Genomic DNA, 23,914 nt, shown 5'->3' on the forward strand with positions numbered 1-23,914 from the left:
GCACTTATAATCTGGTGACAGACTCTTTAATAACCTCTAAAGCTTCTGTACTTTTCTGAAAATTACTCATCTCAATTTACTTTTTTTAAATATACTTTGTCACTTTTCTGCAAAGATAAAAATACATTCATTAGCGGATATACAATATGGAGCTGCTTACACTTCTAGCACAATATAAAGTAGTGTCATGGTAGGCTGAGACGAATAGTGCATGCATATCACCAGCAGAATGTGAAAAAAAAAAAGGACATAGGAAAAGAAATTAAATAGAAAATATAACAAGAGTAGCTGCGGATCACGAAGTTAGGCAATGTGATAAAGTCATGCTTCGCATGGCCAAAAAGTTGATGAAACAGAAATATCAGACATTGGTGTTTTGGAACTTGGCCTATTTGGACCAATCTCCCTGTAACTTGGCTATATTGCCTAGTCTACCAGCAAACTCCTGTCCCATAGTTTAGTTAAATGGTTTAGAATTTAAGTTTTCCAGGATAGAGGGAGCTTTTATGGGCATGAAGTTATTAATAGACTTGCTCTCTTTTGCTGTGAGAACAGCGAGACTACTACTGCAGGTTTCGTGGTCGGCTGTCAAGGCATGCTGGGAATTGCTGTTTAACCACAGCTGGAGAGCCATAGGTTTCAGAATACTGTCTGCAACTAGGATCTGGCATACAAGAGCTTCCCCGGATAAAGAAAGTAATCTTGTCAATTGCAGAATATTAGCGAATTGCTATTTAAGAAATTTTCTCATGGATCCAATCAAAGTAGCTACATTTTAAGTTTAGAATTTTTGAAGAAATCTTTAAAAAACACATATGTACAATAAATTTGTCACATTTCTCAGAAGTGCTGTGTATTTAAAAACAGATATTACTCCAATGGAAGAAAGGACTGGAGCAACACAAGATTGTTCCAAATTTAGCCAGTTAATCCCTAAACAATTTATAAACCATATGGCCAATGTATGACAAATTCCTGTGCCATTTGTTATACCGTAAGTATTCTAAATTAGTGCTACTTTATCACAGCGCATAAAGGCATCTACTGAAACGTACAAAGGCCCCTGAGAATAAGAGAACACATCTTGTACTTACATGACTTGAGCATCTCTGTGACGTGCTGGGCTTTAGAAGGAGGTCTACTTGGAAGAGAAATGTAGTTACCACTCCTTCGCTTTGTAGTTTTTACTTTCTTAATTACTCATTGGTTTCTAATAGACACAATACTCGTTCACGCCAGTTATAAGAGGCCAGCATACACCACCCAGAAAAGAAATCCACTGTTTGCTAAACAAAGAATAGAGGCCCTGCTTGTTATTATGGGTGTTAGATTTCATCACTACTAGGAACAGTGTCATTTACAAAGTTACTGCGCCAAAAAACCCTCGTATACGGGGCGAAAGTTCAAATCTTACCATCCACTAAACTTTACAATATTTGCACTTCTCTAGGGGACGTAAGTCAAAACAGGATGTTTGGAAAACATTTATAAACATCGAGCCATCAAACAAGCTATTCTTAGGGTCACTTCACATGGAGTTTTTAGGCGCTGAGTTTGACGCGGAAGCTGCGCCATAAAGGAGCCCAAATAGCGTTGTCCCCCCCCATTTCAATGGGAGGCAGAGGCGTTTTTAGGGTCCCCCCCCCCGGTGGCTTTTGGCCACTCGTGGAAAAAAATAAAAAAAATAAAAATTAAAATGTCATGTCCTTTTTTGCTGAAGGAATTCTGAGGCCGATTATTTCTGCCTGCAAAAAAACTGAACAGGGCCTTAGATGGGACAATTTATGGATAACTACACTCAACATTGAAATTGCAACACCAAGAAGTGCAAGCTGTAAGATCATGCAAATCAAGGAAGTAGCAGGTGTTGCTAAGATCTGCAAATTATCAAATTTTCAAGCACCAAGCTCTAATCTGTGGCATGTGGGAGGGACATAAAATCCACATTGAAAGCAACGTTTTTTTAGTCACATAAAACCTCATCTGTTCGTCGACGTGCCAGTTATCACCACTTGCGGCAAACTGCGAAGGACCGGATCCTTGAACTGAGAGCTACGCGCCTAGGCCGAGATGTCAGCACTGGTCAACATTGAATGTCCCGGAGGTTGGGAGAACAACAACAAACGGGAATGACAGCAAGAGGTGCAGAGGCAAACCTCTGTAAGGATGGATTGTCTGATTGGAAGAAGGGAGCGTAGGGATCCTGCATACTGCAAGTGAAATTGTAAGTCACATCCCAAGCTTAGGGCGGCAACCAGTGTCGACAAGCCATCAGATGGCGTTTGCATGACATTGGGCTACGAGTCAGACGTCCAGCTACAGGTCTTCCATTGACCACATGCCACTGCACTCAATGTTTATCATAATGCACAGCAACAATGCAATGGAGGCAGGAATAGAGGTCTATCCTTTTCAGCGAAGTGTACCACTTTTGTCTCGGACACAATGATAGCCAGAGATTGGTCTGGAGACCACGTGGGCAACGCCATGAAGAGGCCTTCACAAGGGAATGTTACACTGGTCCTACTCCTGGGATTATGGTGTGGGACGGCATAATGTACGGTAGCCGTACCCCTCTAGTCTTCATTTCAGGTACACCAACAGCTCGGTGTTACATTGATTTGATTGTGGAACCAGCAGTACGGCCATTTCTGAAAAGTGTTCCAGAAGTAGTTTTTCAACAGGACAACGCCAAGCTGGATATTGCTCGTGCTACTGTGAGCAGACTGCGTGGCCTAAACATGCTCCCATGGCCTGCAGCGTTTCCGGACTGGTCTCCCACCGAGCACATCATTAGTTGGCAATTGCAAAGGGAGCTGCCAGTTGCCAATCTTGATGATTTGCGTGCCCAAGTGCATTCAGCACGGCATAATATTGCTCAGACAACCATTAATAACCTTATTGATAGCATGCCAAGGCGTGTAAGCGTGTGTATTTCTGTGCATGGCACTCACTCGATACTGAATAAATCAAGGTTTGGAATATTGTGTTTCCATTTTTTTTTAGCATTTGCATATCATTAACACGTCTATTGATTCTGTGATTTCCACAATTCCAAAATTTTCCTTCTTGGTGTAGCAATTTCAATGTTGGGGAGCGTAAAATCATAGGTCATTGTAGATTATTTTACATTCCAAGACAAGGATGGTGGTCAGGGTCTAAAGAAACATTAATACAACAGCGCATTAACGGTAAATTTTTTGGACGTTTAAAATGTCCACAATTCATCGCTTAACAAAATTACACCAGAAACAGTAGTATATCAGGGTAGCTGTCAGAAAAACATTTGTTCACCATCCCCACTGCTCAACAGAGTGCGTATGTTCGTTTTTATGGGGAAAGGAAGACAAGTCGCTGCCATACACTGCTGACATCAGCTTAGCTCTCAATGCCCAATTTAATTGCCCAAAAATCCCCCCAAAACATCACATTATGTAGCAAATACCCCCGAAATTGGCAGGATTCACAGACATTGATCTAAGAAGTATGGACACCTGAAGTGATCTTAAGAATATATAACATTGGTTTATTCATTTTCATTACTCATTGTTGGTACAGTTATCTTTTTAGATCTTCTTTATGAGCCGGTTTCATACAGAGATTTTTTGTGTACAGTACAATAACCCTTGTTACTCAACGTAACGGCTGAAATAACGTGTGTTAAATGGTTTGGTGAAACATTGAAATGTTCCTTTTCCATCTTCTAAAAAAAAAGTAAGGCCCTGTTCACATCTGCATTGGAGGCTCTGATAGGGGCTTCTGTCGCAGATTCCAGGACACAATAGTGTTTCCGGTAAATACATGGACACCCTGACTGTGTCAACGGGTTGTGTCGGGCGACGGTTGTCTCCGTTGTTTAACGGAGCCTGCACTTCTGGCATTTTCGTTGTTCTGCTTCTGAGACTGAGCAGAATAATGGAATGCCTAACGCAGATGTAAACAGGGCCTTAAATAATCACCTGCCAATTTGTGTTACATATTTTTTTTTAAGTGGCTGGAACATAATCGGTCAATAGAGGTAAAAAAAAATTAAAGACACGATCATTTTGTTTATTTATATTTTTAAGCACAAAAGGAATGCCCCAGTTTTAATTCAAACTATTTTAATTAGCTCTGACAAGATCACAGTGGTTCCCTCTGTCTATTTCACCCACTGCTTTACTAGCCTAGAGCAGGTTTACTCATAATGCCATGGGCCCCTAATGCCCAGTGGCCCCCTGCATCTGCTAAGGTTTGCCTAGTGCGGGCGCTGGCCTTGAGAGAGAAATTCTTTGCATGCACAGCTTTCCTAAAATGGTTATAAAAATTGATGGCCTATCCTCAGGATCAATATTAGATCGGTGGGAGGTCCGGCTGTCAGCACCCATGGCGATCAGCTGTTTCAATGGGCCACGGTGCTCGTACGTAGACTCTTTGTAAAAATGATTTTTCTGTTCGCATTTGTATGCGCCGTTACAGTTATAGCGGCCGTGCGAAGTCTTGCACTACTGTCCCATTCAAGTGAAACAATGAAGTACGAGCACTGTGGCCCCTTTAAAGACCTGATTCACAAACCGATCTAACATTGATGGCCTGTCCTGAGGCTTTTTATTAGCCGGATAACACATTTAAAGGGATCATCCAAGTTGTGATTTTATTTTTTTTAAATAAACGGCTGCAATTGTCCTATAGAGTACAAATCAGTATTGCGCTATGCATTCCCCCGGTGTGGATGCTCCAGCGGACCTACCAGTGTTTGTTAACATACGGGAAGAACGTGACCACTGCAGACAGAGGCCTCAGCAGTCATGTGTTGTATTAATAGCATTTTTTTTTTTTCTTGACAAGGACTTAGAGGAGGACCTCACAATATTAAGTCATGTTGATAAAGACAGACTGATGTTCCATTGTTTATAAAGGCACATATAGAGAGTATTGATAAGTCAAATGGGAGTCTGATTAGGTTAATAAGGCTGCGATCAAATACAATAAAGGAACTTTTCCAGTACTTGACAACATTATTAAGGAAAAAGGTGCTGACACAGGCAAGGCAGCAATGCTAACCACTGAGCTGTTGTGCCATCTAGGAATTATGCTACATATGCAGTGCCGTAAATACAGCTATAATTTAATCCAGCAGACATTTGCAAGAATTTCTCTTAAATAGTACCTCAGCTCATTGGGGGAACTTTATTAACGGTCCAAAATGGTGCATATTTTGGCAAATTTATTAGAATCCTGCACATGGGATAATAGATTTTGCAAAAACTTCTACGTCTGATACACACGTTTCTTCGTTATGCCGCCTCATGGCTGCCGAGCATGTATACTAGTAATCTCCAGCAAATATGTACCGCTATGTGCACTTGTGCCCCATCTTACGCAAACCTGTTCCTAGGCTTTTGGGAGCGGGATTGTGTACAGGAAGCAATGGATATGGTTTCTGGATGTGTGGTGACTTGGATGCGATTTATTGATGACATCCTTTTCATTTGGCAGGGGACACAGGTGGATTTAAATCGCTTTGTAGCAATTTTGAACAATAATCAACAAAATATTAAACTTGCGTGTGTGATCAGCCAGGAAGTTATGGAATTTTTGGACATTAAAATTACAGTGAACAATACAGGTAGATTGACTACCAACATTTTTCAGAAGAAAACGTCTGTTAATGCTTTTACATGCATCCACATTTCATCTTTCACATACTATACGTGCCATCCCAACAGGTCAATTTCTGAAGGCAAGGCGGGTGTGTGACTCATGCCAATTTTGAGGATGAGGCGTATCAATTGAGGAAACATTTTCTACAGCGTGGGTATCGCAAATGTGATATTGAAAAGCGATAAGAGCATATACTACGGACCGGAATAGTCTTAAAGAGGCTCTGTCACCAGAATAAAAATGCTCTATCTCCTACATTAGTTTATCGGCGTTGGAATGTAGTTACTAGCAATGTGTTTTTATTTTAAAAACGATGTTTTTTAACAAAGTTATGGCGTTTAGAACATTTATGCAAATGAGGTCCTTAATGCCCAACTGGGCGTTTTTTAATTTTCAACCAAGTGGGCGTATGACAAAGAGGTGTATGACGCTGGCCAATCCGCATCATACACCTCTCTGCCTTACACCCAAGCTAGATTCACTGAGCAGCGTGATCTCGCGAGACCGCGCTGTGACGTCACTTCCGCCCACAGGTCCTTCATCCCTGCGTCTGAAGACATCTTTCGTCTCCCTCCAGGCTGCTGCTGCTACTACCGATCCGACGACTGGGACTTCTCATCGGCCTGGATCGGCGAGATCACGCTGCTCAGTGAATCTAGCTTGGGTGTAAGGCAGAGAGGTGTATGATGCGGATTGGCCAGCGTCATACACCTCTTTGTCATACGCCCACTTGGTTGAAAATTAAAAAACGCCCAGTTTCGCATTAAGGACCTCATTTGCATAAATGTTCTAAACGCCATAACTTTGTTAAAAAACATCGTTTTAAAAATAAATACACATTGCTAGTAACTACATTGCAGCGCCAATAAACTGATGTAGGAGATAGAGCATTTTTATTCTGGTGACAGAGCCTCTTTAACTCAACAAAAACAGAGAACTCCTGATAATATGGTAAGACTCATTACGATGTATAATACACAGTGGGCAGAGATGGAAATTGTGGCTCGTTTCTGGCCAATTTTGATTAGTGACCCTGACCTCAAAAGATATTTACCCTCGAAACCCCAATTGACGGCTAAAAGGAGTAAAACCCTAAGTGACCATTTTGTTCGGAGCGACTATAGTGCTCCTAATTCTAACTTATATGGATCAAAAGGACCAGATTGGGGGTCATTCCCTTGTGGTCATTGTTCAATTTGTAACTTGGTGACGAAAACCAATGTATTCTCCGATTCGGAGAGTCAAAAATGTTTTAAAAATTGTGCATTTCATTAATCGCAACACTACAGGTTTTGGATATATGGCTACATGCCCCTGTGGCCTTTCGTATGTAGGGATGACCACTAGAGAAATGAGAATTAGAATCCAGGAACATATAAGATATCAAAAAGTCTGGAACAATTGATTGCGGTGACTGGGATAAAATTAACAAACTTAAACCTATTCCTAGGCATTTTCGGGATCATAACAGATGGCAGGATTTGCAAGTACATGGCATAGATTAAATCATCGTTGGATCTCTGGGTGGTGACACTTTTCGAAAATTGGAACGTATAGAGTGCAAGTGGATAACCAAACTAAAGACCAGCTCCCCATTTGGGCTCAATGAAAAAAAGGTTATTTGCATAATTTCTATAACACTGGTGGGTTCCTGTGGCATCAGTATTTTAAATTTTGATCTGTAGTGGTGGTATGACTGAGATATAAAGGAGTGGAGTCGGGGTCTTGGTGCTTTCTTTATATGATGCCATTAGTCTAAATTTGGTTCATTTGCATTTTGTTTTGGGGTATAGGTCTGGAGTTGATTTGTCATCCAGTGACTGGTTTTGCTTGGAGATGGATTGAATTTATCCATTAAAGGATATGTTGTAGTTTATACTGTAGTGCAGTGGTTTCCAACCGGAATGCCACGGCACCATTGGGTGCCACGACACTCCGCTCAGCCACTGCAAAAAAAACAAAAAAAAAATAAAAAAAAAAAAACACTTGCTGGTAGCAGCTGTGACATGTCTGCTACAAGTACCGCCCACCACTTCCCACTAGAAGAGAATGACTGAATGAGAGGAGACAATGCTGCGGACCTGGGCAGGGTAAGTACTTAAAGTTTTTTAGCAATTGTGAGATAACTGGAGCCAGGGGAATGCTAGGAGTTGTAGTTCTCTCATCTTATACCTCCTCCCTGTAATGTTCTGATATCCCATAATAAGAGCCTGGACATGCTGGGAGTTGTTGTCCTCTCCTATTATACCTCCTTATTTATTCCTTCTCCAGGAGTAAGCACACTTTGTCTGTGATGGTCACTTTACTAGAGGGGCTGATGGTCATTTTACTGTGAGGGGGGCTGATGGTCATTTTACTGTAAGGGGGGCTGATGGTCATTTTACCGTGAGTGGCGAGCTGAAGGTAATTTTACTGTGAGTGGCGGGCTGTTGGTCATTTTAGGCCCTGTTCACGCAGATTTTTTTGCCGCAGTTTTTGCTGCGGAAACCGCGGCAAAAAACTGCCGAAATTGACTCCCATTGATTTCAATGGGAGGTGGAGGCGTTTACCGCGAGCAAAAAAAAAACGCTTGTGGGAAAAATAAGCGGCATGCCCTATCTTGAGGCGTTTTCCACCTCAAAAACATCATCGAAATCTATGGGAGACGGAAAACACTTTTTTGCCGCTTTTTTTGCCGTGATGTTTTTACGCATTTGCAAAAGACTGTGTGAGCATACCCTTAGGGCATTTTCACACGGCGTTTTTTTTGTAAGGCAGAAAAAAAATCTGCAGATTTTGAATTGGCAGCCTTGTTTGACACTTTCTTCAAGGTGTTTTTTGTCCACTTTTTTTTTTTTTTTTTTAAGCCGCTGAAGCGCAGGCAAAAAAGCACTCCAAACGAGCGCCGCAGGTTTTTTTCTGCCTCCTATTAATTTCATTGGGAGGACAGAGGCGGAAACCACTCAAAGACCATCAGCCCCCCACTCACAGTAATGGAGGTGTTTATATCTTATTTATTTTTCACGCGTGTTCACTTTTTACACTTTTAATGGTCTATGTCCTGATTTGCCTACATGTGTGATGGTTTCATGGCTATTTATAGGAGATGTATTATATAGGTTTTACTTTATATATGTTTTATTAATATGTATTTTTATTATAGGATATGAAACATATGTACTACTATGAACTCATATGGACTATAATGGCTTTGAATAAATGTATTGATGTATTGGGCTTTTATAAGATACATACTTTGTGCCCTTTGTTTTGCCCTTTTCCAAAATGTGTATTCTGTGCGTCCAGTTGTGGCGCATGCGCAGCTCCCTTTCTCCTTTAGGTATAGCGCCGTTTTGGGCGCACATAGTTGAAAATATCTTAGCAGTTCTAAAAGGCCCATTCACACGGACCAATAAACGGGCGAATGCGAGTTATTGCGAACACTCGTTCTTGATCATTGACCGATGTAAACATGGCAGTGATGAGCCGTCAAACGAGAAAACTTGTTTGTCGTCTGATCACATTGTTGAGGTGGCCTATAAAATCATCGTGGTCAACAGCACACCCAGTTTACAACCGGCACTAGTTATGGATTAAAATCTGCCTGTGTAAACGCCGTTTAAGGCTGTGTTCACACTGAGTTTTTTGCAGGAGGAAAATTCTGCCTCAAAATTCCGTTTGGGATTTTGAGGCAGATTTTTGACCTTCCTGCACGGCACTTGCCGCGATTTTCGCGGCGTTTTTCGCTCGCGCCCATCGAGTGCTACGGGCAAAAAACTCAGTGAAATACGCTTTCTCTGCCTCCCATTGATGTCAATGGGAGGTCAGAGGCATAAACGCGCGAAGATAGGGCATGTCCCTTCTTCCTCCCGCGAGGCAGTTTTACCGCTCGCGGGAGAAAACCGCCTCTGCCTCCCATTGAAATCAATGGAAGGCATTTTCGGCAGGTTTTCGCGGAGCGGTTTCCGCGCCAAAAAACTCATCAAAATACTCTGTGTGAACAGGGCCTTAGACTGCAATTTGACTAGAAAAATAAATAGTAAAAGACTAAATAGTAATGTATATTTTTTTTCTTACTAGGCATTTGCAGTAATCTTGGAGAGATTTGTTGCACTTCTGTTGTAAAAACCCACAGAACTTGCTTCTCTACCTGGGAATACATCTGTATGTGAAGCGGTCTGAACAAATTCTGGAGGTATAGACTTGCGTGGGCAGCACTTCACCTGAGGGAATACCCGCTTCAATCAGGACTTTACCTGAAGCAGCGATTACATGCACAGTACTGCCTTTTCTTTATCACTTTCCCGACAATGTGTCCGTAGGGCTATATTAGCCTGACGGAGGCAAAGTGTATACTATACGGTTCAATACAACGGAATTCAAGAACACATTTATTTTGAATATGGATACTGCACTGTGTATACATATTTATTTTAAACTTTGAAACTTCTGGGTGACGGATGCTACTGTATTTGCAATGAAAAACTCAAGCACTCCTTCGGTTGAAATAAGCAAAATAGGTTTATTTTAAATAAGGCAAGAGAAAAGGTGTAACGTTTCAGCCACAATCCGACCTTTATCAAACTCTATTGCCGCTGGTCAATCGATAAAACCTTCTAGGAAATGAAGCTGTGAAGATGGGTAGCTTGTACCATGGGTAAATTTGGATACTGCACTGTATATATATTTTTTTTAACTTTGAAACTTCTGGGTGACTGATGTTACTGCATGACAACCGTCACAGGCCTCCGTCAGACGTATACGCTGGGAGCTTTTCTCAACTAGTACCTCAAACAGCTCTCTAGGGGAGGGAACGAAGAAGAGGCCTTTTTCCATGCCCAAAAAGCATGAATGCACTGGGGACAGTGAGGAAGACAAATCATTGGCCCCGATAACCCCTGAGGACGCTACATCTGTGGCGAAACATGTCAGGGGGGGGGGGCTTCTCTAACAATTTTAATACATGCTTGGATATTGGGCACAATACTAATCTACCAAAGAGACTGCTGCCATGACTAGCGGTCTCTGTGTCTAGATCGCACGCCTTGTTTGACGGGCGTCATATACATGTGCATTCTGCAACAATTATTCATGTCCGTTGGCCCACTTCATGCATTGAAAATTGTATCCCTTTATGTTTGGTTTGTCTGTTTGCTAAATATAGCACAATAAAGAGAAAAATTTTAATGGTAGCTGGGAAATAGGGCTATTTTGCCTTTTGGCGTCTGTTTGTTAGTTGATATATCCAGCCCGCCAGCTACCAAGGGTCTATCATATATTTGTTTGCAGTGAGGAAGACAAAGCACCTTGAGCACTCTGGGGAGGCAATGCTACAACTGCTACCAAGCATCACTCCAGTGGCAGTAAGGAGCTGTGCTTGGTGGACATGCAAGCTGTATGTCATAGGACCAGGTACAGTGACAGATGGGGGACAGGCTGACAGACATCCATGGAGGACACCCTAGCCCGTCAGCCTTCTACTGAGCCGGCAGGATCCTGGTCGGTTTGTGTTGGAGACCATCTGCCTTCTATAGGAGCGATACGACCTCCCAATGTATAAATTCAACTTTTAGCTCAAAATGTAATGTGAATAGGGCCGAAGACTGATGCGGTTGCCTATAGGCACCAGATGTCATTGCACAGTTTGAAATGTGCAGAGCAGGAAGCATTTGGCTCCGTACATTGCATAGCGGTCGTGCTGCCATACTGCAGCTCTGCTCCTATTCACTTCAATAGGACCAGAGCTGCAGTACTGCAGCTTGGCCGCTATTCCGTGAGCCGTCTGCTTCTGGCATGGATGTCAGATGCCTGTCCGGGTGTCGGACCTGCATCGATCATATACTGATGACCTATCCGGTGGATAGGTCATCAGTTGTCTGGTAGTGGACAACCCCTTTAACAAACCTGCGCATATCATATTAACAATATAATTATGTCTAGGGAAATAAAACGACACCGGTTTCATTAGTGGTTAACATTATTATGGTAGCCGAAGGAACTAATGTTGCTTAAGGTAAGAACCATAAACAGCACACTGAAAATGTTCACCCAATCGGGAATATTACAAGCATAAAGGAACATATCTTGGTCTATATCCCTACTACCAGTCAAGTTTTCTGATATCACAATATATCAACATACATTGTAAATGATTGTCCGCAGTCGTGACCAGCTTTTAGCATGCTTATCAATATAATGGTCTTCCCAACACCACCTCAACTATTGCCCTCTAGCTCTTTCTTTACTCAAATACTTATGCACCGCATTTGCACAAAGTCCATGGTAAGCTTGATGTCTCAAACCAGTATTGGTGTTTTTCCATTTCAACAGTTCATTAATAACAAATTTTTTATACATTTATTTAGAGGTAAAATACGTACATTGATATCACAATAAAGATTTAACAGACTTGTATACAACATAAGAAAAACCGAAATAAAACGATAATACAGATAATCTTGTTATTAGTGTTCTGATTCCTTATGCAAATTTAAATGACCGACAACAGATAAACATGTTGTGCTATTGTAAAAAAAAACAGACTTAAGAGCCTGATGCAACCACAAACCTCTATGACCTTTTTGGTTCTTCTCCGTTTGCCGATAAACACTGCTTTGTGTTTGAAAAGCAAACAGTCACCTAAATATATCATTCCAAGAGCACACACATTGAGGTTTATTTATTGTAACATTTTGACCTTGTTCTACCTTTTAATATTAAAATGCATTATTGCTTATCTGTCCACTTGCAAAATTATATACTAATTCTACAGTTTACCAGCCATCCAACGAGGACAAATTATTGTTGTATTAAGAACCAGTATACGGGTTTGGTTTTTTTTAAAGGGAATCTTTCACTTGCCCATACACGTGCAGCTGAGGGCACCCTGTAATAGGCAGTGCTGCACAAACCCCGTTTCATTTTAAAAAAACATTTCCGGTCATCCTCCGTTATTTAGATATCGATGCCATTATATTTGGTGCCCGATAAGTAAATAATGCCCTGAACGGTCAATGGGGCGTGTAAATGGCATAGGGGCATGTTACTGATCGCTGTGACACTGTCCAATCAGCCGCGGGCAGTGTCTCAACGGCTTGTGCTGTGTGATCTCTCACACGAGATCAGTCTTTCCTTCGCTGTCTGAAAAGAGCTGGAGAGAGCAGACGCACAGCTCCACTGCCGCCACAGAACAGAAGAGGAGAAGAGGAGAGTGAATTTCTCTGTTCCGTGGCAGCGCGAGTATCATCAGCAGCGGCGGCGCTGTGCGTGTGCGCGCACTCTCACTTTTCACCTCCCGGCAGACAAGAACGACAAGACTGATCACGCAAGAGAGATTACACAGCACAAGCCGCTGTGACACGGTCCGTAGCCGATTAGACAGTGTCACAGCGATAAGTAACATGGCTCCTTGCCATTTACACGCCCCATTGACCGTTCAGGGGGTTATTTACATATCAGGTGCCAAATATAATGGCACCGATATCTAAATAACGGAGGCGGCTAGAATTTTTTTTTTTCAAGTGAGACAGGGTTTGTGCAGCAGTGCTTATTACATGGTGCACTCAGCTGCACAAGTATGGGTAGGTGAAAGGTTCTCTTTAAGTAGCCAGGCAATAAGCTCTTTTCTTGACCTCAAAGATGGCAACCCAAAAAAAACTTCGCGATCCACTACAAATTTGTAGGCACATTTGCTACCCAACTCCTGGAACTTTTTGACCACTGCGCTAATCGTGGCATTTACATTTAGGCTATTTTCAGACAGCTGTAATGCGGTCACATTTTAGTGTCCATTTGCCCATAGGCAATACCCGGACCTTCCGCAGTTTTATTGACGCAAACATAGATCACCATCGAACCCTATGGTTTTCGAAGTTCAGTTCAGAGAGTCTGACCTGCAAATGTGATCTATTTCAGATCACATCAACCTGGAGAAACACAGGGCTTCTCAGAACAGTTCCAGTAATCTAGGATTGTCCTACTGAATCCGAGACACTTCAGCTATATTTGCTCACAGCACAGCTCTTGCTCTCTGTGAGTAGGCTGAAGCCTTACACCAGGGCAACACAGCCTTTTTGTAGGGCTACTGATCATTTTAACTATTGAGTCACAGCTGCAGTCTACAAGATTGCATGCAACTCAATGTATTGCTTCATACTGCAGCTGTGGCTTAATAGTTAAAATTAATCAGTAGCACTTCAAAAAGTCTAGTTTAGCCCTGGCCTTACGAATGATCAAATTAATAGGCTCTAACTGGCTGCCACGTCAGCCAAACACATTCAACGCAATGGACATTCGGACTCCCCGACCTATAGGTCAGACAACATTTAATTACCAGATATCAAGCTTCACATCATGATGTTCTGAACAACTGGGCTGTATGGTATAGACCTGCTTATGTAGGTGCAAGAATTGTCTTTTGGTTCTCATTCAGCAAAATTAATAGATTTTACCTTAAAGGCGATAGATAGGTCTGGGACATGCAGGACTCGCTGTCACTGAACCCAGTCCGCGGCCCGCGGAACGGAGGGGACCTGGATTTAGCTAAAGATACAGCTGCTCTGTAAAGAGAATACAGAGCAGCTGTATCTCAAAAAGCAAAAATAATTTTTAAAAAATACTATTAAGAAAGTTGCACAAAACTTTTAAAGGTGCGGTCATTGCAGACATTTATGGTATACCCATAGAATATGCCATAAACGTTTGATAGTTAAAAAATAACATTTAAAAAAAAATAGAGTACAGTTTTCAAAATTGTTCACTGGCTGCCAACACAATCAAAATCACAAAATCCTAAATCTAAATACAAAGCCCTGTCCAATTCTGTTCCTGCCTTCACTTTCACTCATGTCCAGAACTTTCCTTGCGCTTCTCCTTTCTTCTCTGAAATAGTCTGCCTCATGCCATGCACCACTCTCCAAATGCCCCCTTAACCCCTTAGTGACCACCAATACGCCTTTACACGTTGGTCACTAAGGGGCCTTCGGCTAGGCCGTCGCCTTTTCACGTTGGCCCAGTCTAAGTCCTGCACGGGTCTCCCGTGCAGGCTGGAGCCAGGGCTCTGCTGTCTGGTGACAGCTGGGCTCCTGTGCCAACACCCGCGATAGAAGTTTACTTCGATCGCGGCCGTTTAATCTGTTAAATGCCGCCGTCAATATCGACCGCGGCATTTAACTTGTTTACAGAGGGAGTGAGCTCCCTCTGTCACCCATCGGCGGCCCGCAAATGCAATCTCGGGTCTCCGATGGGGTGTCATGGCAGCCGGGGGCTTGCTAAAAGCCCGCAGGTATGCCCTGGACATATGCCGATTAGGACGCGCCGGAGGCACGTCCTAATAGATTGCCTGTCAGATTTACACTGACAGGCAATAATGCTCAGGTATACGAAGTATACCAAAGCATTATAGCAGCGATCTGAAGATCGCACAGTAAAGTCCCCTAGTGGGACTAGTGAAAGTCATAAATGTGAAATAAAGATTCATAAAAATTACAGTAAAAAAATAAATAAAACCATTTTTTTTCCATAAAAAGTGGTTTTATTTAGTAAAAGTGTAAAAAAAAAATAAAAGTACACATATATGGTATCGCCGCGACCGTAATGACTCAATTAATAAAGTTAATGTAATTTGAAACAGCAAGGTGAACACCGTAAAAAAAAAAACGCAAAAAACAATGGCGAAATTGCCATTTTTTCCCATTGCCCCCCAAAAAAGGCATAATAAAAATCAATCAATAAGTCCCATGCTCCCCAAAACAGTACCAATCAAAACTACGCCTCGTCCCGCAGAAAACAAGCCCAAAAAAATCACTACATTGATGGAAAAATAAAATTACGGCTCTTGCAAAGCGATGATGCAAAAACAAATAATTTTAGTTCAAAAGTGTTTTTGTGCAAAAGTCGTAAAACATAAAAAACCTCTACATATGTGGTATCGCCGTAATCGTACCGACCCATAGAATAATGGTAACATGTTATTTACGCCGCACGGTGAACGGCGTCAATTTAAAACGCATATAACAATGGTGGAATTTCAGTTTTTTTTTTATAATCCCCTCAAAAAAAGTTAATAAAAAAGTTAATTAAAAAAATTATATGTACCCAAAAATGGTGCTATTAAAAAGTACAACTAATCCCGAAAAAACAAGTCCTCATACAGCTATGTGGACGGAAAAATAAAAAAAAAAAAGTTATAGCTCTTTGAATGAGACTATAGAAAAACTAATAAAATAGCTTGGTCATTAGGGCCTAAAATGGGCTGGTCACTACGGGGTTAAAACTTACCTTTTCCAACAAACATACAAGCTGCTATTCCACCACTGCCTCTTCATATAGAAGCATAGGGTTGCGGTCTAATTTTCCAATCTTATGTCGAACATTTAGTTCACACACTGTATATAATTTGTCATTGCACTTACAGAATTATAATTGTATGCTATGTTGTTTTGCATGTATGCTCTGGCTTTACCCGTAAAGCACCGCTTTATAAAAAAACGATAATAAAAAAATGAAAACAGTGTGCAGTTTTCAAAATACCCTCAAGATGGCAGTATGGACTAGACGGCAGAAAACCTCTGCAGATTTTGGCTCCTGTGACTGTCAAATGTCTGCCACGGGAATACTTCTTTAAAGAGGCTCTGTCACCAGATTTTCAAACCCCTATCTCGTATTGCAGCAGATCGGCGCTGCAATGTAGATTACAGTACCGTTTTTTTTTATTTTTAAAAACGAGCATTTTTGGCCAAGTTATGACCATTTTTATATTTATGCAAATGAGCCTTTCTTAAGTACAACTGGGCGTGTTTAACGTTAAGTACAAGTGGGCGTGTATTGTTTGTGTACATCTGGGCGTTTTTACTTGTTTTACTAGCTGGGCGTTAGGAATAGGAGTGTATGATGCTGACGAATCAGCATCATCCACTTCTCTTAGTCAACACCCAGCTTCTGGCAGTGCACAGACACACAGCGTGTTCTCCAGATATCACGCTGTGACGTCACTTCCTGCCCCAGGTCCTGCATCATGTCGGAATAGCGAGGACACATCGGCACCAGAGGCTACAGTTGATTCTGCAGCAGCATCGGCGTTTGCAGGCAAGTCGATGTAGCCTCTGTCGCCTGGTGCCGATGTGTCCTCGCTCGTCCGACACGATGCAGGACCTGGGGCAGGAAGTGACGTCACAGCGTGATCTCTCGAGAACACGCTGTGTGTCTGTGCACTGCCAGAAGCTGGGTGTTAACGAAGAGAAGTGGATGATGCTGATTCGTCAGCATCATACACTTCTATTCACAACGCCCAGCTAGTAAAACAAGTAAAAACGCCCAGATGTACGCACACAATACACGCCCAGTTGTACTTAAGAAAGGCTCATTTGCATAAATATAAAAATGCTTATAACTTGGCCAAAAATGCTCGTTTTTGAAAAAAAAACAAAAAACTTTACTGTAATCTACATTGCAGCACCGATCTGCTGCAATAGGAGATAGGGGTTTGAAAATCTGGTGACAGAGCCTCTAAATAAATTAGCAATGGAAGTAATATTTAAACAAACTAGTTTAGTAGCATACTTTATTTCGGTTTGATATCTGCGCACCTTTATTATGCTTTTCGTCTGCATACACAATTCATGTAGCTTTACACACACACGAACAGAGCAAATCTCTAGGACTTATTCTGAACCTATTTTTTATCCAAAGACACCAATACACTTGCTAAAAGTAACTAACAAATAAACGCTTTCAAGAAGTGCGGTGATCGTCTCTTCATGTGGAATTCCTCGGCGTCACAAATGTACACTCCACAGCATTACATGGTCCCAGTCAGCAGGGAGTGTTGACAAGTAAGAGTATAGACCTAGACTGGAATGTACACACTCTTTCTGCTTCTCTTATCAACATGAAAAAGAAGAATCCAAGACTCCAGTGTCAAGTGTTTGTGGGCAAAGGCAGAATCGCAGAACACCACAATTTCAGTTTTGCTGCTAGGAACTCAGAATGATTTAGAAAATTCAATAAAAAGCAAAACCGGCAGTACAGAGATTGTATGTGCTCTCCTTCCACACTCCAAAAACATACTGATAGTTTAATTGTCTTCCTATGAAATTGGCCTTAGGATGTATGTGAACTACAGAAATTAGACTGAGACCCATCAGGGGCAGAGACTGATCTGAGACTCTGTACAGCGGTGCAAATATGTTGACACTCTATATACGCAACAGGGTAAAAAAAGAAAAGCTGAAACCTTTTAGGCCAGAGCTTCACTGCAAATTTACATGTGAAACTATCGCATTAATACGAGGAAATGTTGCATGTTATGGCATTAATATGTACTTGCGATCAACGATATTGCAATTGCCAAAAATCTAATAAGTTAGGTTTATGCGATGGTAGGTAAGATCATAGCAATACAATTTATTTTACCTTCTGATAGCAGGCTTCACACCTGAATTGCAGAAAATTCAGGTAATGGAATGGATTTACATCACAATCACATGCTATTTTGCGGTACAATCTCATACGAGATTGCATTGCAATAAAATGCAGCCACAACTAGGTATCACAGTGTATTGTACCAGCTGTCAAATGATCGCTTGTTTTAAGAAAAGAAAAAAAAAAAAAAAAAAGGGGGGGGGGGGAGAAAACAGTTCAAGTTTAGACAAAAAATAAAAATATACTAAAAAGTAAAAAAAATAAAAAATGTAAGTGGTTTCGCTACGTCCATAAAAGTTGTGACTTTCAGAATGTAGCTACAAAAAAAGTAATTTTTTTTAAAATTTAAATTAGTTTAATTAAGTACATCATAAAAAAAAAAAAAAAACAACTATAGAAATTTGGCATTGCCATAATCGTATTGACCCGCAGAATAGAGTGAACATGTTTTTATAGCACGGTAAAAGCAATAAAAACAAAAGCCCACAAATATATGTTTCCATTTTCCCATCATATGGTACATTAAACGACAGCAGTACGAGGACTTTTTTTTTTTTTCAGGAAATGTAGACAGAATGCTAAAAAAAAACAAAAACTTTTGGCAGGCAGAGAGGAAAAAAACAACCAAAAAATGGCTGCAACAGATGACAATAGACTGCATCTAAACTTATGCAATATGTGCAACCCAATGCTGCAGGCTACAATTCTTCGGTGTCAAGATACCATCGCACAACCGGTATACTTCAATACAAATCAATGAAATGATTACAATAAAATGTAATATTTACAAATCTTGTATTAAATCCAAATCAATGTGTGAAATTTACATCAACTTACAAGAAAAAGAAATTGCATGGGCACTTCACAACCCAAGTTACTATCTAGGTCGGCCAACAAAAACAAACAGCAGTCGCACCAGAATAAAAATTAAAAATGTCCTTTTTATTAAAGAAAAGCAAAGTAGTGCTCGCTTACAACAAAGTTTGGTGAGAAGACAGATCAATGTGACTGAAATCCATTTTGAAAGCATCTGGAAATACTTGGATCCCCTAAAGACTCTTAAATGCCCTAAAGGCATCTAACAGGCAGTAGAAGAAAAAAAAACATCCCGCAAGAGAACACCACTTCATTCTTTGCTTACATGACATTATGGCAGCATTCAGTCTGAAAAAAATCTTTAAAAAAAAAAAAAATGTAAGAAAACTTGCTAAAATAACCATTTATTATAGAACTCAACTTTTGCAAAATTAAAATGTGCAACATGGTTCAATAATAGTGTATGCAAATATGAAGGCACCCCTGTGACCGCTGAGAAGATGGGGGCGGGGTACACCGTGATTAATGTAAAGAAAACCTCAGATTTCTACCACTCCCAGAATATCGCTATCGATCCAATCATATATCAGCAGAAGAAATGTAATAAATAAATGAGTCCAAATTGTGAGCGGAGAAGTCAAATTATGAATAACTTGTAAAGCGCTCTCTTTCCTGTTTCAGAGAACATTGGGTCATGTTATGCTCCATTATACTTATCATCCGTACTTAAACACGGACTTTGTTCTGGATTGGACCCATTGTTACCCTTTGTGTGAACCTATAAGATTTCTACATGCTAATATATTTCGATTGTTTTTGGACCAGGTAAGGGTTTTCTAGACAAATATATATATTTAAAGACGGTCTCCTGTATAAAAATCCTGTAAAAGTTAGTTTATTTATATCAGCATCATAAAATAGGACTTCCTTTTCCTATGAAAAAGCTGTATATTTAGTGCCGAGGATAGGATTAGATACCATCTTTTAGGATTAGGAAAGGTTTGTCCAAAGCCTTCTATGGAAAAGGATTTCCTGATCTCACAGGAAAGAATGTGATCCTTGACTAAGGCGGGATTCACACGACCGAGTCGTTCCCGAGCCCGGGTGTCGGCCGGTAAAATCGGCCATTTTGCCCGGCCGGTTTGCATTAAGTTTTGCATCCGTGCCGGGCCGGGCAGATCTGGACAGTGACATCAGCGGCAACTTCTGAAGGGGAATCCCCATGTGTTCAGGGATTCCGCTTCAGGAGTTTCCCCTGATGTCACTGCCCAGATATGGACAGAGACATCAAGCGCTCTGTCCAGGAGCGGAATCCCCGAAAACACGGGGACTCCGCTCCTTCAAGGAGCTAAAGTGCGGCTAGCACATAGCAGAGCGGGGAGATACCTCCCCGCTCTGCTATAGTGGCGTCGCTACAGTAGTAGCAGCCGCAGCAGCTGCTAGCGGCGCCATCGAAGGTGTCACCGGGCCAGGGCGCTTTTAAAACAAGCAGGGGAAGGGAGTCAGCGCAGCGCTCCCTTCCACCTGCTGTGCACCCCGGCCCTGCCACACAGTGTGCAGAGATGCCATTCGTCCGAATGGCATCAACTCCTCCTCCTCACATGCACTCTGCGCTGTGAGGAGGAGGAGATAGAGCGCAAGCGCTGGAAAACCCGGCCATCACTCGGGACACATCCCGGTGATGGCCGTGTATTACCCGGCCCCATAGGCTTTTATGGGAGCCGGGCGGCCGGGTACCCGGCCGAAGATAGAGCATGTCCTATTTTTTGACGGACTGTTTTCCCGGCCGTCAAAAAATCGGTCGTGTGAATAGCCCCATTAGGGGTCTATTATTCCTAATGCAGCCGGGTGCCGGCCGATTTATGAACGGCCGGCACCTGCCCGGGAAAACCTGCCGTGTGAATGAGGCCTAAGGGTACGTTCACACGCACCAGTAAAAACTGTGTTTTCAAAGATAACAGCCTCATTTTCAGCTGTTTTTGAAGCTGAAAACGTTGTTTTATTTTTAGGCGTTTCTTCTTGACGCATTTTCTCTATTGATACTATCAAACAGCTCCAAAAACGGCTAAAGTGACATGCTCCATTTTACACAGCGCTTAGAACGGTGGCAAAAAAAAAAAACAAAGACCCCCGTCTGAACGAAACACAGTTTTTCCCATTGAATTCAATGGGCAGATGTTTGTAGGCGTTTACCTACCGTTTATCCAGGCGTATTTCGAGGCATTTACGCCCCAAAATACGCCTAAAAACACAGCACATAAACATACCCTTAGCATGCAACTCATGCACAGGGCTAAAACATGGCCATGTCCTTGAGCCCTTCCTATGGCTCACTTTTCTCATTTCTCTCTCAATGGGTCTTGAAATTGTTTTTGTTCCATCTGGATAACCCATTCTCTAACTGCAGACCAGCTGGAAATCAGCTGATCACCACGGCCTGGCAGCGGAAATCCTTAGCTGGTCTTGGTGGGGCAATCTCCTACAATGGTATTATGTTTGAACGGGCAACAATGCCATGTAAAGGTCCCTTCACATCATGTTTGAGAATTATGTTGAAACTTCCGTTTGTGATGTGAAGGGGAGGCAGGGTTTTTGCTTGTCAAACAAATCTGTTAATGAATCCATAGGTTTTCGCTGGGACTTCCTTCTTGGTTATAAGTGTCAGTTTGTCTGTGTTTTACAACTATTCGTTTTTCTGTGTAATGCAATTCTGTTGCACCATCCAATTTGACAACCGTTTTTCATAATTACACAGGAGGAGGTTTTAACCGGATGAGAACCTAGCCTAATACACCATGGTCGTGCTGTCCTCCTGAGTGGAAGCTATTTACAGCAGCTCCCTGGATTAAAGAGGGGGCTCTTTGCAAGAGACTCCCCTCTATTACCTTACATTATATACTCTAATAGAGCATATAGACAGGGGCTGTCCTTTAAACTACCGCCCCAAAAACCACACAGATAATTCAGACTGCAAAGAGAGCGCTGTAACTGCACTTCAATAAATAAAAAGAAAGTGGTCACTAAAACTCAATTAACTATAAAGCTAAAATAACTAACAGGATTATATATCCTTAATGGCTGCTGACAACCGTGAATGGAGTAGGATGCACATTTCACGCAAGTAACTTCAAGTTCACACTGTGGCCCGCAGATTAAAATCAGGACACAAACAGCTGATCATATAGACTGTGAATAATATGAACAATAGTATTATTGACTAGGAGGGTCTATAGCTAAAACAAGGACAAACTACTACAGCGTCCAATGTACGCAATCGTTTTTGTCTGCTCAACAGCGCCTACTACGGGAAAACACAGTCTACTTTCGTTAGAGAATGTTCACATGGGTTGGATTTCACAAGGCTTTCCACACTGAAATCTGCCTCCCATTGATTTAAATGGGAAACCTCTGTCTGTGCAGAGATTGAGAAAAATGACACAGCGGATAGGTTAGCTCCATTGAATGAGGCTAATCCTTATGTGGATTTGTGGCACATAAGCTGAAGATCCATGTCAAACATCCACAAGTAAACGTGCAGATTTCTGAAGTGGATTTCGCTTGAAATTTGTGGTGGATTTCTTTTCCTTAAAGACCGGACAACTGATGACCTATCCGCCACATAGTTCATCAGTATATAATAGGTGGGGCTCAGACAGCCGGACCCCGCACCGATCAGCTGCCATTGCTGCCTCCGGGCGTCCATGTCGGAAGCGGATGCCTCCAACCACGGAATAGCGGCCGAGATGCATATTAGTGAGTGTACTCACATACTGCGGTGAGTACACTGCTAATACTTTCCGGTCCCGACATGAACCCTTTATTCTATGTTACCATGACAAAAATTCCCAAGGGTCTGTCTCTATAGCATCCTTGTGCTAAGCATGCTGCCCATGTCGCAAATTTTTTACTTTTAACTTCTCTCACCGCTTCTCAAAAGAGGCGAGGGAAAACGGTCGAGCTTTAGCATTGCATTATATAGTACTTCCGTGCAAATTGCCAGTGCAAAATCTGCAAAGAATGTCCGCAATCATTGCGAAATGTGCGAATATAACCTTCTAGGTAAACCATTATCTGCTTTTGTCTTGTTCAGAATGTGTGCAAACAATTTTCACCAACTGAATGGAATGGGGTGTTTAAGGCGCTTTCACACTAGATATTTATGGAATATCCAGTACACATGCTATGAATATTTAATCATATTGGGGACACTTCTGTTTCCATATCTCCCATTCACTCAATTGGAAAATGAGGCACGTTTGGATACTTCTCCACCAGCAACAGGTAACTCATGTTGATATGACAAATGTCTATAGTTGGAAATCCCCTTTGAGGGTATGTTCACACGATAGCAGGCATTTACGGCTGAAATGACAGACTGTTTTCAGAAGAAAACAGCTGCCTCGTTTCAGCCGTAAATGCTCCTCCTCGTAACGAGGAGTCTGTGACGCTCGTAAATCTTGAGCTGCTCTTCATTGAGTTCAATGAAGAACGGCTCAAATTACGTAGCAAAGAAGTGTCCTGCACTTTTGCCGAGGCAGTCAATTTACGCGTCGTCGTTTGACAGCTGTCAAACGACGACGCGTAAATGACAGGTCGTCTGCACAGTACGTCGGCAAACCCATTCAAATGAATGGGCAGATGTTTGCCGACGTATTGTAGCCGTATTTTCAGGCGTAAAACGAGGCATAATACGCCTTGTTTACGCCTGAAAATAGGTCGTGTGAACCCAGCCTTAGAATGATACATTTGATCGGCATTACTTACGATGCTTTAGTACTGTACTTTAACAGAAGATGCTGAGCATTTCTCAGTAAATAGCTTGAATGTTTACTTGATGAGGAGTGCAGGAGTAAGTCACAGATGAAAACATTGTGCGCGGAAGGAAACTGTGGTTACAGGAGGTTGTTAAAACACTAAATAGAGACATCATTATACTCCCTAATCAAGACCTGCAAAAGCACAGACTTCACATGAAACCCCACCCCCCTCCTCACCCTCATGCCCACTTCAGTTTTATTAGTCAGGGTGCTATCCGTTGTTTTAACTGATCGCACCC

General features: G+C 41.8%; 1 protein-coding gene and 1 long non-coding RNA gene across 5 annotated transcripts in view; one reads left to right on the forward strand and one right to left on the reverse strand.

The window, feature by feature from the left end:
• TNFAIP8 (TNF alpha induced protein 8) overlaps window positions 1-23,914 on the reverse strand; it is a 109,132-nt gene that overhangs the window by 38,794 nt on the left and 46,424 nt on the right. The window contains exon 1 of one of the 4 annotated variants that reach the window (XM_075854810.1): window positions 1,095-1,223. The exons of the other annotated variants lie outside the window; for them this stretch is intronic. Within the exon in view, the coding sequence (XP_075710925.1) occupies window positions 1,095-1,107 (13 nt within the window). The 5' untranslated portion in view covers window positions 1,108-1,223. Of the gene's footprint in view, window positions 1-1,094; window positions 1,224-23,914 lie in introns of those variants that run through there. 4 annotated transcript variants of the gene reach the window in all.
• Window positions 8,552-10,170, forward strand: LOC142744428 (uncharacterized). Its single transcript, XR_012881662.1, has 2 exons — window positions 8,552-8,621; window positions 9,703-10,170. It is a non-coding gene; the product is annotated as an uncharacterized LOC142744428 (long non-coding RNA).

This window comes from Rhinoderma darwinii, chromosome 1 (genome assembly GCF_050947455.1).
Source record: "Rhinoderma darwinii isolate aRhiDar2 chromosome 1, aRhiDar2.hap1, whole genome shotgun sequence".
NCBI classification, from domain to species: domain Eukaryota; kingdom Metazoa; phylum Chordata; class Amphibia; order Anura; family Rhinodermatidae; genus Rhinoderma; species Rhinoderma darwinii.